Raw genomic sequence first — 12,870 nt, forward strand, 5'->3', positions numbered from 1 at the left:
TTTTAATATAAAATACCAATGAAACCTGTTTTAAAAAGGACTTGAAGGGGGAAGGAGTTAACATGTCCCACAAAGACAAGAATTTTTCTTTAAAAATCAATCGGAATAGGATTCAGGTGTATACTAATAATAGGCAAAAGCTGTGTCTCTCAGGGCTGCTAACTTGGAGGGGGAATGTGTTTTGGCAGTCAAACAAAACAGGCATAAAGATGTATCTCATACCTGAAGATGCATGTCTTCCTGAAAATTATAGGGGGGTTCCTGTGGATTTCTGTTAGACCCAGGTGTCTGGTAACCATCATATTGCGTAAAACATAGTCTGAATCCTTGAAAAGATGAAGGAGTTTCAATAGAGAGGAATAATTAGACCTCATTTTCCCAGTAAAGGTTTTGGGAACAGAAAAATAGGAAAAAAATTAGGAAAGTTTAGATGATCTCTATCTTGAAGCATCTGAGACATTTTATTTAATACCATTAAGAACAAGGTGTGCACAAGAGAAAAATTTCAAATTACAATATTCTTTTAAGCACAGAAACTTATTTTTTAAATAATTTTGATAAAACCATGTGTTTATATTATTTTTTATGTGAAAAGTACAATGTAGAGCATTTGAAAAATACAGAAAAGTCCAAGGAAAATAAGAACAATAAGAAATATTCTCCCATGAGACCTTTGTCTTCACCATCTCATCAAAACCATTATGGTTAAGGTCACTAGTGATTCTCTCATTGTGAAATCCACTGATTAACCCCTAGTCATTATCTTCCACTACATCAGCATTTGACTCAGGGAACAACTCTCTTCTTGACATACTTTTTTCACTTGGCTTTTGGGACATCACTCTCTTCAGGTTCTCCTATGAATCACTCATATTCCTTTCTGCTTCTTTCTCTTCCTCAGCTCTAAGAGATTTATAAACTGTAGGTCATAATCAACCTATGGGTTGTGAAAATATTTTAATGCTTTTCTTTTCTCTTTTTTCTTTTCTTTTCTTTTCTTTTCTTTTCTTTTCTTTTCTTTTCTTTTCTTTTACCAAGAGAGTGCACACAAATGGGGAGGGGCAGAGGGAGAAGGAGAGCATCTTAAGCATGCTCCATGCTAAGCGTGGAGTCATCAAAAGGCTCAATCTCCCCACTCTGAGATCATGACCTGAACAAAATCAAGAGTTGATGCTTAGTTGACTGAGCCCCCCATTTTAATGCCTTTTAAAAACAGATTTATTGAAGTATCACTGATAAACAAAAAACTGCACATATTTTATGTATACAATTAGATGAGCTTGGAATAAGTCTCACCAACTTTCTTTTTTGGTAGAGATTAGTTTATTTATAAGAAAGTAAGATTAACATATCCTGTAAGATATACTAAACTGTAGAAAAGACAAATTCAATTAGAAGAAATAAAAAGGGGTTTTCATTTCCACCTGTAAACAATTCTGTGATTAAAAGGGAAACTGATAATAGAATTAATAGTGACTGTATGATGAATGGTGCTCTGAAGAAGCACACTGCTGTGTAGTATGGAGCTTCCTCTTGCCATGACCTCAAGTGTTCCCTCAAACTTTTTGGACAAAAAGTGTTCTCCACAGAGTATTTAGCAAACTAGAAAGATTCTCTGATGTTGGCAAATGAGCATTCAGCTTTTACTAATTTCTTTCTTCCATGGCTTATTTAGTGTTATATATATTAGACTAACATGATTTTTTAGAGTCTCACTGTGACTATGTTTCTAGGTTTAAATCTTTAGCCCAAACTAAACAATTCCTCTCCTGTTTCCACTTCTCCCCCAAAATTGTGTCAGTCTGGCCACTTCTGTTAAGACTACAAGCATAATATAGAAAATAAGGGGCTCATAAATACTATACCTAATAATAAGCTTTTCATTTAATTTCAGTTGGACCAAGAAACTATAAATTCAGCAAGTGCCTCAGTAATTATTCAGTAATGAGATAATTACTCTGGTCAAAAATTTCCAGGAAACTGTTCAGAAAAAGAGCTGCAATGATACTATCCCCCATTTTATTTGTTCTGCTACTGGCTTGTTATTCCCCACCCCCTTACTTTTCCAATACAGGTTTGCTCCGCTATCTGAAAGTAGAGCATACCTAAGAAACTTTTCTTAAGCTAAAACAGCATAAAATGAAAAACTAATAACTTACACATTTTTTGAGATTTTTGAGCATTCCTGGACTCTCAGGCTTTTAGAGCACATCTTGCTAATGGATGCACAATATAAATTGAGATCAAGCACAGATGCTCACAGATACAGTTTGAAGGTGTGGTGGCTTGATGCTGACTGCAGTTGTGGGGTGAGGAGAGCTTAATAGGGCCGCTCTTGCTGCTCTACAGACTCACTGCAAAACAAATGCTGAACACCATTTTCACTTTTTGCCTTTCTAAAAATAAAAGCAAAACTGCTCATCAGATTTCTTTCGGTTAGCAAAAACAGGTACTAATGAGGGTCTTTTGTAAAAGAGAAGTGACCTAACATGAACTTTTGGAAAGTGGGGATACTAGCATCTGTCATTCTCACTTTATGCATTACACATTTTTCTCCTTTTTTTTGTTTTTATTATTTTTTAATTTCAGCTTTATTGAGATATAATTGAAAATAAAATTGTAAGATTTTTTAAGTTTAAATTCAATTAATAACTATGTTAGTTAATTATATTAGTTAATTGACTATCAATTAACTATTATTAGTTTCAGAGGTAGAGTTAAGTGATTCATTAGTCTTATATAATACTCAGTGACCATTACATTACATACCCTCCTTAATGTCCATCATCCAGTTACTCCATCTCTCAATGGATATCTAGGCTCTTTTCCATAGTCAGGCTATTGTGGACATTGCTGCTATAAACATTGAGGTGCAGGTGCCCCTTCAGGTCACTACATTTGTATCTTTGGGGTAAATACCTAGTAGTGCAATTGCTGGGTCATAGAGCACTATTTTCAACTTTTTGAGGAAGCTTCATACTGTTTTCCAGAGTGGTTGCACCAGTTTGCATTCCCACCAAAGTGTAAGAGGGTTCCCTTTGCTTTGCATCCTCACCAATATCTGTTGTTTCCTGAGTTGTTAATTCTAGCCATTCTGACAGGTGTGAGGTTGTATCTCATTGTGGTTTTGATTTGTGTCTCCCTGATGTCAAGTGGTGTTTAGCATTTTTTCTTTTTTTTTTTTTTTATGATAGTCATACACAGAGAGAGAGAGGCAGAGACACAGGCAGAGGGAGAAGCAGGCTCCATGCATCGGGAGCCCGACGTGGGATTCGATCCCGGGTCTCCAGGATCGCGCCCTGGGCCAAAGGCAGGCGCCAAACTGCTGTGCCACCCAGGGATCCCGTGTTTAGCATTTTTTCATGTGTCTCTTGGCCATTTATTTTTTTATGTCTTCTTTGGAGAAATGTCTGTTCGTCTTCTGCTCATTTCTTGTTTGAATTATTTTTTCTTTGGGTGTTGAGTTTGATAACTTCTTTATAGATTTTGGATACTAGCCCTTTATCTGATAAGACATTTGCAAATATCTTTTCCCATTCTGTCAGTTGACTTTGGTTTTGTCAACTGTTTACTTTGCTGTGCAAAAGCTTTTTATCTTGACAGAGTCCCAATAGTTCATTTTTGCCTTTGTTTTCCTTGCCTTTGGAGAGGTGTGACATGTCTAGCAAGAAGTTGCTGCAGCTGAGGTCACAGAGATTGCTGCCTGTGTTCTCCTCTAGGATTTTGATGGATTCCTGTCTCACATTTAGGTCTTTCATCCATTTTGAATCTATTTTTGTGTATGGTGTACGGAAATGGTCCAGTTTCATTCTTCTGCATGTGGCTGTCTAATTTTCCCAACACCATTTGTTGAAGAGACTGCCTTTTTTCCATTGGATCTTCTTTCCTGCTTTGTCAAAAATTAGTTGACTATAGAGTTGAGAGTCCATTTCTGGGTTCTCTAGTCTGTTGCATTGATCTATGTCTGTTTTAGTGCCAGTACCATACTGTCTTGATGATCACAGCTTTGTAATAGAGCTTGAAGTTTGGAATTGTGATGCCAACAGCTTTGGTTTTCTTTTTCAACATTCTTTTAGCTATTTGGGGTCTTTTCTGGTTCCATACAAATTTTAAGATTATTTGTTCCAGCTCTGTGAAAAAGTTAATGGTGTTTTGATAGGGATTTCATTGAATGTATAGATTGCTCTAGGTAGCATAGACATTTTACCAATATTTGTTCTTCTAATCCATGTTCATGGAACGTTTTTCCATTTCTTTGTGTCTTCTTCAATTTCTTTCTAGAGTGTTCTATAGTTTTCTGAGCATAGATCCTTTGCTTCTTTGATTAAGTTTATTCCTAGGTATCTTATAGGATGCATCACACATTATTTAGTATTTATCCTCTCGCTTTTCTCTTTTGACAAGTATTTTTTTTTAAGAATGAAATAGAATAGAAAATATTCTCAAATAGTAAAAGTAGGTATTGTTTTGTGAAACTTCTGTTTTAAGTGTGTGGTGTTTGTATTTTTGTCAGGGGTTAGTATACAAAATGTTTTTCATATAATAGGTCAAAGTCAACATAATTTTTATTTTTTTATTTTTTATTTTTTTTAACATAATTTTGAGCCACAATGATTCCAAACACTTGGATTATCTCAGGGCTTGGACCTCAGACTTCTTTTCTATCCTCGCTCATTCTCTTGGTTATTCCATCTAGTCTCATGGTTTTTATTTTGCTTTTGGTTATTATGGTAAAATATACATAGCATAATATTATCACTTTAGCCATTTAAAAGTATAGAATTTGGTGGCATGAAATACATTCACCGTGTTGTCTCATGGTTTTTTTTTTTTTTTTTTTTTTTTTTTTAAATTTTTTTTTAATTTATTTATGATAGTCACAGAGAGAGAGAGAGAGAGGCAGAGACATAGGCAGAGGGAGAAGCAGGCTCCATGCACCGGGAGCCTGATGTGGGATTCGATCCCGGGTCTCCAGGATCGTGCCCTGGGCCAAAGGCAGGCGCCAAACCGCTGCGCCACCCAGGGATCCCCGTCTCATGGTTTTAAATACCATTTATTTGCTAGGGGGGATTTCTATCCAAACACTAGTTCATATATTCAACTGCCTATTTAATATCTCCATTTAGAGTCTAAAAGACATTTCATTTTTTAAATTAAATTTATTTTTTTATTGGTGTTCAATTTGCCAACATATAGAATGACACCCAGTGCTCATCCTATCAAGTACCCTAAAAGGCATTTCAAATTATAGTTTAAAAAATTGTTTTCAACTTAATAGGTAAAGGTTTACTTTTACTTAACTTTGTACTTATTTCATTATAGAATGGAACTTTTTTCAATGTTTATTGAATATGCTTAAAAATTTTTTTTTAGTATACTTGTCTTTATTTTTCTTTTGGATTTTTAAAAAATCTTACTAAGTTGTGTAGAACAATGTTAACTCTTTGTTAAATATTGGCAATTTCGTCCCACTTTGACTAAAGTTATTTATTTTGTCTTTAATTTTGGTGCAGGGAAGTTCTATATTATTATGTCATCATTGTAGCAACTTCACAGTTGTTTCAACCTGTGATGTAGGGTTAACTGTTCTTCCCCAGACCAAGACTGTAAATTCCCTCTCATCCCTTATTTTCTTAGCTATGATCATGCATTTATTCTTCTTCCAGATTAAAATTAAAATAATTTGGTCAATTTAAAAAATAATTTTGGGATTTTTTTCTTGGAATTTTGTTAAACTTATAAATAGTTTTTGGAAGAAATTATATATATATATTTTTAATTTTTACTTATTTATGATAGTCACAGAGAGAGAGAGAGAGGCAGAGACACAGGCAGAGGGAGAAGCAGGCTCCATGCACCGGGAGCCCGACGTGGGATTCGATCCCGGCTCTCCAGGATCGCGCCCTGGGCCAAAGGCAGGCGCTAAACCGCTGCGCCACCCAGGGATCCCAGAAATTATATTTTTAAAAGGTGGTGGTCTTGTCAAAAAAAATCATGATATGATTTTCTATTTTATAAAAAACTTTGATTCCTTGGCAATGTTTGTAGTTTATTTCATGTAGAATCTGAAGGTTACAGGGTGAAGTGGGGAGAATATTTTAGGCAAAATAACAGCATTTTTGAAGCCTGAGGTAGAAAAAAATTGCTTTCTGGTCAATTTAAGAAATAATTTTGGGATTTTTTTCTTGGAATTTTGTTAAACATAAATAATTTTTGGAAGAAATTATATTTTTAAAAAGTGGTGGTCTTGTCAAAAAAATCATGATATGATTTTCTATTTTATAAAAAACTTTGATTCCTTGGCAATGTTTGTAGTTTATTTCATGTAGAATCTGAAGGTTACAGGGTGAAGTGGGGAGAATATTTTAGGCAAAATAACAGTATTTTTGAAGCCTGAGGTAGAAAAAAAATTGCTTTCTATCATATATGATGAGTTGTGAAACATTAATTGTGGTATTGTATATTTTTTCCTCCTGAGAATCTCTTCCCCCTTCCTTCTCATTCAAGCAGAAAGTCTGTATTGCCTTAGAAAAGAAATGTGATGAGGTAGAAAGCAGCAATCATTGACTAATCTCTGGCATTTGCTTTTTCAAAAGCCTACTGATATGATTTAAGATAGCAAACCAGGCACACAGGTTAATCACTTGTCCCTCTCAAGACTTTAGGGATGTAAGATACTGGGGTCTTGGTTTCCTTGCCTGCTGTTTGCTGGGGACTGCCCTTAACTCCCAGAAACCTCAATCTTTGTACATAGCCCTGCACATCTCAGAACCAGCAACAAGTGTCCAATTCTTTACCCCCTGCCATCTCTCTGGTTTTTCTTCCAACCTCCCATCTCTCAGGGACCACAGCCAGAAAAGGTCCTATTCTTTTAAGGACTAGGTGATTACAGTGGGACCTGGTGTAGAAAAACATAGCCAACCCACAGCAGGCTGGCAGAAAGACTGCCAGAAGCAAAACACCCCAGCCTCACTCTCCTTTTGCCCTGCAATCTCCTATTGATACATCTCATTGGACAAACCTAAACAGAAGCCAAGGAGCCTATTGATACTGTCTACTTTTTGAGGTAGAAAGCAGGCTGGAGAAGGGAGCAGAATAGATTGGAGGAGCTGCAGATGAGGAAGGAGAAGCTTAAGAATTTATCAGTCAGGTGGTTGGAAAAAGGTATCCTATAGCCACCCTGAGCCATTTTCAACACCAAAACCTCACCTAGTTTCCACTTAGGATAAACCCCTGACTACAGCTTTGGACAGGCTGTTCTGGTCTCTGCCCAGTTGTGATGCTCCCCAGACCCTGGGCTGCTGAATGGTCCTCCTCCCCCCTACTTTGGAGATAGTCTTGTTCACCTCCATAACATGAGTCAGATGGATAGTGACTCTCATGATCTTGTCCACAGCATTGTGATTGTGAAAACTACATGCCCCAGAAGCCATGCTTTCTGTTGACTGCTGTGGGCAATTTTAACTTTCTTCATGGAGCCCTAGATATCATTTCCCTAACAAGGGAAATTTCAGGCCCTAAAAAGGGTCTTCTTAAGCATGGATACTGGCCAAATCAAATCCTCCCCAGATCCAACACTCCGACTGTGGCCTATCAGACCTGGTGGTCTGCTCCCCACACTGAATGGTTCTCAGCCCCCACCCCCACACGCTGGGTGGCCCACCCCAGTTCTGAGGGCACTTGGAAGTTCCCTTTCCTACCCCACCCCTAGGAACAGCACCCGGGACTATGCGTTCTCCACCTCCACAGTCTGTTCATTCTGCCAGAGAGCTCTGTGATTCTGCTCTTTGGCCAGGGCCTTATCAGCTTGGTCCAACCACTCAGAGAGGAAGAAGCCTGGAGAGAAGGGGAGAGGCAGTTCAGGTCATGATCTCAGGGTCCTGGAATCAAGCCCCATGTCAGGCTTTGTGCTTAGCAGGAAGTTTGCTTCAGGATTTTTTTTCTCCCCTCTGCCCGTGCCACGTCTCTCTTAAATAAACAAATATTTTTTAAAAATTAATAAAATTAAGTGTGAAAAAAAAGAGAAGCAAACCAAGAAATAGACTCTTAAATATAGAGAACTGATGGTTACAGGAGGGGAGGTAGGCCATTGGGGGGTGGGGGAGCATGCAGAATGGGTTAAACAGGTGAGGGGTAGTAAGGAGTGCACTTGTGATGAGCACCGGGTGTTGTATATAAGTGACAAATCACTAAATTCTACACCTGAAACTAATATTGCACTGTTTGTTAACTAGCTGGAGTTTAAATAAAAACTTGGGGGAAAAAGTGTAAAGAAGCAAAATAAACATTTGGCAAAAACTCATCATGTTATAGATAGGCATTTTTAAACTGGTGTGATGTAATTATATCCTTCCAAACAGCAGTGCCTCATCTCTTCCCTCTTTACCCATATGATTCTGGTGGAGGCTATCAGTTACTGTAAATTCCTCCACCCCCACCCCCAGCTGGGGGACATATCTCAGGATAGACTAAAAAGAGCTCTCTTGGGTTTTCCAAATTGAAACAAAAAGGAAAGATTCTTTTTCAGTTACTAAGCATTTGGCTTGCCCTGTGGAGAAAACCTATCTTAAGCTGGAAGGACCAAGCCAAAGCGTAGAGGGAAGCAAACACGAGAACTGCAGAGAGAAAACACAAGAGAACCCTAATGGTATTGAATTCCTGGTTCTGGTCATCCCAGAAGGCAGCCTGACTCCTGTCCTTTCTTCATTTTGGTCACATCAGTCAATCAATTCCTTAATTTTGCCTAAGGCAGTTTGAGATGGACTTTTGTCACTCACAACCAAGGATCTTTTTTTTAAGGTTTTATTTATTTATTCATGGGAGACACAGAGAAAGGCAGAGAGACATAGGCAGAAGGAGGAGCAGGCTCCCTGTAAGGAGCCTGATGTGGGACTCAATCCCAGGACTCTGGGATCACGCCCTGAGCCGAAGGCAGTCACTCAACCACTGAATCACCCAGGCGTCCCACAACCAAGGATCTTGAATTGGGATTTTGGGAAATATGTCTCCAGGTGGCTTTTTTTTTTTTTAATTTTTAAATTTATTTATGATAGTCACACACACACACAGAGAGAGAGAGAGAGAGAGAGAGAGGCAGAGACAGAGATACAGGCAGAGGGAGAAGCAGGCTCCATGCACCGGGAGCTTGACGTGGAATTCGATCCCGGGTCTCCAGGATCGCGCCCTGGGCCAAAGGCAGGCGCCAAACCGCCGCGCCACCCAGGGATCCCTCCAGGTGGCTTTAACAGCTAATTCAATATAGTTTTAAAATATTAGCAAGATAATATATCTAGAAACTCTATTAGAGGTCTAATACTGCCCAACGTTGCCTACCTGCATTAGGCCAGGCTCAATGAAGTATGTAGTGATGGCGGTGATGTCAGGTGTGATGTCACAGAGCCAGCCAATGCCAGTAATCACAACATGCAGGATGTGCTCCCTGCTGTGGACATAGTGATAGGCAGTGCTAAAGACATTAGCAACACCCTGTAGAGACAGAAAATTTTAATTTTCTTTTGTTTTTAAAAACCAGAAAATAATGCATTAATTGGATTTTCTTATAAGTTCATGATAATCTATTTACGACAAATTACTTATCAGTTCTCAAAAGGCAGTGTTCTAGATTTTACAACAAAAGAAGGATCTCAAGAAATCAAAGGTGTGAGGGGCACCTGAGTGGCTCTGTCAGTTAAGCATCTGCCTTCAGCGGAAGTCATGATCCTGGGGTCTAGGATGGAGCCCCACATCAGGCTCCCTGCTCAGTGGGGAGCCTGCTTCTCCCTCTCCTCACCTCTCCTCACCTCTCGTGCTCTATCACTGTCACTCTCTCTTTCAAATAAATAAATAAAATCTTAAAAAAAAGAAATCAAAGATGTAAGGAGAGATCTACTATAAGATCCATATAACTTATTATGCTTCCTGATAATCATCCAATGAAATCTGTGATATGTACTATCAGAGAATAGAGTCAGAAGAATAAGATAAAGTTTGAAATGAGGAAAAATATTTAAAAGCCAGGAACTAATGCCAGCCTTGGGCAGATGGGTAGGAGCTCCCCTGATATGATGAAATATTAACGTCTGGATCTTCATGTGGCTTCTGTCATCAGATCAGTAGTACAGGCTGTGCTCTGTTCCAAGGCCTGCAACATGCTAGGTTACACAGTCTTCTTATAGACGCAAAGAGAGTCTGTTCCACAGAGAAGGGATAGTAAGTCCTTAGAACCCATCTGTCATCCTACTGTCAAGAGACTCTAGGAACCACAAATTCTTCAAAACTATATGAATTTTATAATATACCCAAGCCATCTAAGGGTAACCCAGAAGCTAGAGTCCATTTAAAATTCATTTTGACATGTTCTCTAACAAGACTATATTGATAACTCCATACTCCTTTGTTTTCTTTTAATTATCTTCATATCATTTTTTTTTCTTCATATCATTCTTATGTCAGATGAGAGTGAATCATATTATTAAAAAGATGTCCAGAGAAAAAGGTTCTACCACTTTTCTCAGTTATACATCCAGTAAATGGGAAGAGAAAATTTTATTTTTAAATATTTTATTTATTTATTTATTTATTTATTTATTTGAAAGAGAGAGCACAAGCAGAGAGAGAGGCAGAGGGATAAGGAGAGAATCTTGAGCAGACTCGACACTGAACCTGATGTGCGGCATAATCTCATGACCCCAAGATCATGACCTGAGCTGAAACCAATAGTCAGACACTCAACTTACTAAGCCACCCAGGTGCCCCAGGAAGAGAAAATTTTAAATCATGGAAATAAACATAAAGAGCCAGAGGCTTAGAAGGGAACAAGTGATAAAGCAGCAAGTTCCTGATTGCTGCTACATCTCAGGCTATCACCTCCATGAAGGCTTTCAATCTTCCTTCATTGCAATTTCTATTCATAAAATCAAAACGCTTGTAGAAATGGTGCAGTTATAGTCTTTTTTTTTAATTTTTATTTATTTATGATAGTCACAGAGAGAGAGAGAGAGGCAGAGACACAGGCAGAGGGAGAAGCAGGCTCCATGCACTGGGAGCCCGACGTGGGATTCGATCCCAGGTCTCCAGGATCGCGCCCTGGGCCAAAGGCAGGCGCCAAACCACTGCGCCACCCAGGGATCCCGGTGCAGTTATAGTCTTAAAAGTGCTTATCTTTTTGTGCTCTAATTTGAAAATGTGCATACTCGAGAAACATTCAAGTTTTTTCCTTCATTCTTCATCCTCAAAAATCCTAACACTGAAACCAAGAGCCATAGGAATGTATTTGTGAAAATAGTAAAAGATTTCTAGGTTCTCCTATTAACAAAACACAAATATGTCTCTTCTAAAGGTTCCTTCCTACTTAGTAAATCTTAATTGTAGTCTAATGGTTGGATTTCAGTCCTATAGCATAAAATGCTGTTCCTATGATTAGTGCAATGGGATACATATTAACAACCTCCCCAACAAGGCTGAAGCATAGATGTATACCTGAGGCTGAGAGTCCCTTCCACGTGTAATGGGGAACCTTTCAGAAGACTGTTAGGTATACACAGTGAACAGGGACGAGTATGATGACTCTATCTATATATAGCTTTACTCTTATCTGGTTTTAGGTTTTGCTTTTTAAAAAGTATAGAGGGAGAGGCCATCCTACCATTGTTCTTGAAGAATTCCTCCATGACTTACCTGATAGAATCTGATCTCATGAGGTACAAAGATGTTTATTTTTTTTTTATCTCTTAGGGTGTCCACAGCCATGACCCCAAAGATCCTCATGTATGCATCCTGAAGAGGCAGGGCCAGGAATGATCCATTTTGATCACTCTTCTTGAGGGAATGGTTCCAGAAAAAGACGTTCCCATGGTGCTGAACTTGGGGGACGTGTATTGGCTTACCTTCATCCACTACTGTAAAGCTGAGGAAGAGGAATATGAAGATGATAGAAAGGCACAGGAGGAGGCTTTAGATGAAACTGTGCAAGAAATTAGATAAATTCTCCATTCATAATTATTGGAATTATATGTCAGAGAAGTGGACTCAGGAAATTACCAGTTTGGAGAGTCTGACTTGAAAAAAGATTTTAAAACAAGTTTGGATCATAATAAACATATACAAATGGGATGCCAGAGACATAACTTAGAAAACAGGCAGAAATAATTGAGCTGATATTGTGAAGCAGAGTCCCAGCATGGCAAATCAAAGCCTAGGACTGAGCTCTAGAAATTACCATGTGAAATTATTCAAGACTGGAAGCCCATCACCTCCCACTCTAGAAGCATTGGTGACCTGAGGCATTTATCTCTTGGGCAGCTAACTAGGATTTCAATACTAGTTTACTTTGGAAAGGCAATTATCTTTTAGAAGGATAAAACCAACCTCCTCAAGAAATTCTTACCTGATTCCCTTCATGTCCCTGTAGAGCACTTTGTTCAGTACAAATGGAGCATCATCTAAAGTACAAGCTACGTTCCTTAATACAACTTCCCCTCTATCAGGCAGTAGTAGGTTTTCTTCTAAGAGGGAAATATGAGCACAGATCTTCTTATTTCCATGGGCTTCAGCATCCTATGGCAAAATGTTTCTGGCCATAGTATTTGCCAATAGTCAAATAACTATTATTTTAATCATGTCTCCCTTCATTAGCCTGTTTGAACATCTGACTGCAATAATTACCTTTCATGGATAGTTGGGGAAAAGGCTGACATCACAGCTGTCTCCCAAATCTGAATTTTAATGAGTGGAATCAATTTACATTATATCAACTAGACTGGTTTACTAAAAAAAAAAATAAAAAAATTTCAAGTCTTACTCAGATTTAGAGGTTTAAAACTTGGATCCCTTTAAACTATAGCCATATTGTCTAAGCTTCAGTCAAAAGTA

At 38.3% G+C, this 12,870-nt stretch overlaps 1 protein-coding gene across 34 annotated transcripts in view; it reads right to left on the reverse strand.

Moving 5' to 3' along the window:
- EFCAB5 (EF-hand calcium binding domain 5) overlaps positions 1 to 12,870 on the reverse strand; it is a 176,974-nt gene that overhangs the window by 20,988 nt on the left and 143,116 nt on the right. For 16 of the 34 annotated variants that reach the window (XR_013354110.1, XR_013354109.1, XR_013354108.1 and 13 more), the window contains 4 exons: positions 12,386 to 12,555; positions 11,677 to 11,905; positions 9,334 to 9,486; positions 7,721 to 7,836 (listed from right to left, as the gene is read on the reverse strand). Coding sequence is in view for 25 of the 34 variants with exons in the window: in XM_077851861.1 (XP_077707987.1) it covers positions 7,721 to 7,836; positions 9,334 to 9,486; positions 11,677 to 11,905; positions 12,386 to 12,555 (668 nt within the window). In the remaining 9 variants the exon portion in view is untranslated. Of the gene's footprint in view, positions 1 to 222; positions 327 to 6,243; positions 6,525 to 7,720; positions 7,837 to 7,861; positions 7,969 to 9,038; positions 9,249 to 9,333; positions 9,487 to 11,676; positions 11,906 to 12,385; positions 12,556 to 12,870 lie in introns of those variants that run through there. The other 18 variants (XR_013354116.1, XR_013354115.1, XR_013354114.1 and 15 more) reach the window with 8 other exon arrangements.

This window comes from Canis aureus, chromosome 16 (assembly GCF_053574225.1).
Source record: "Canis aureus isolate CA01 chromosome 16, VMU_Caureus_v.1.0, whole genome shotgun sequence".
Classification (NCBI taxonomy): domain Eukaryota; kingdom Metazoa; phylum Chordata; class Mammalia; order Carnivora; family Canidae; genus Canis; species Canis aureus.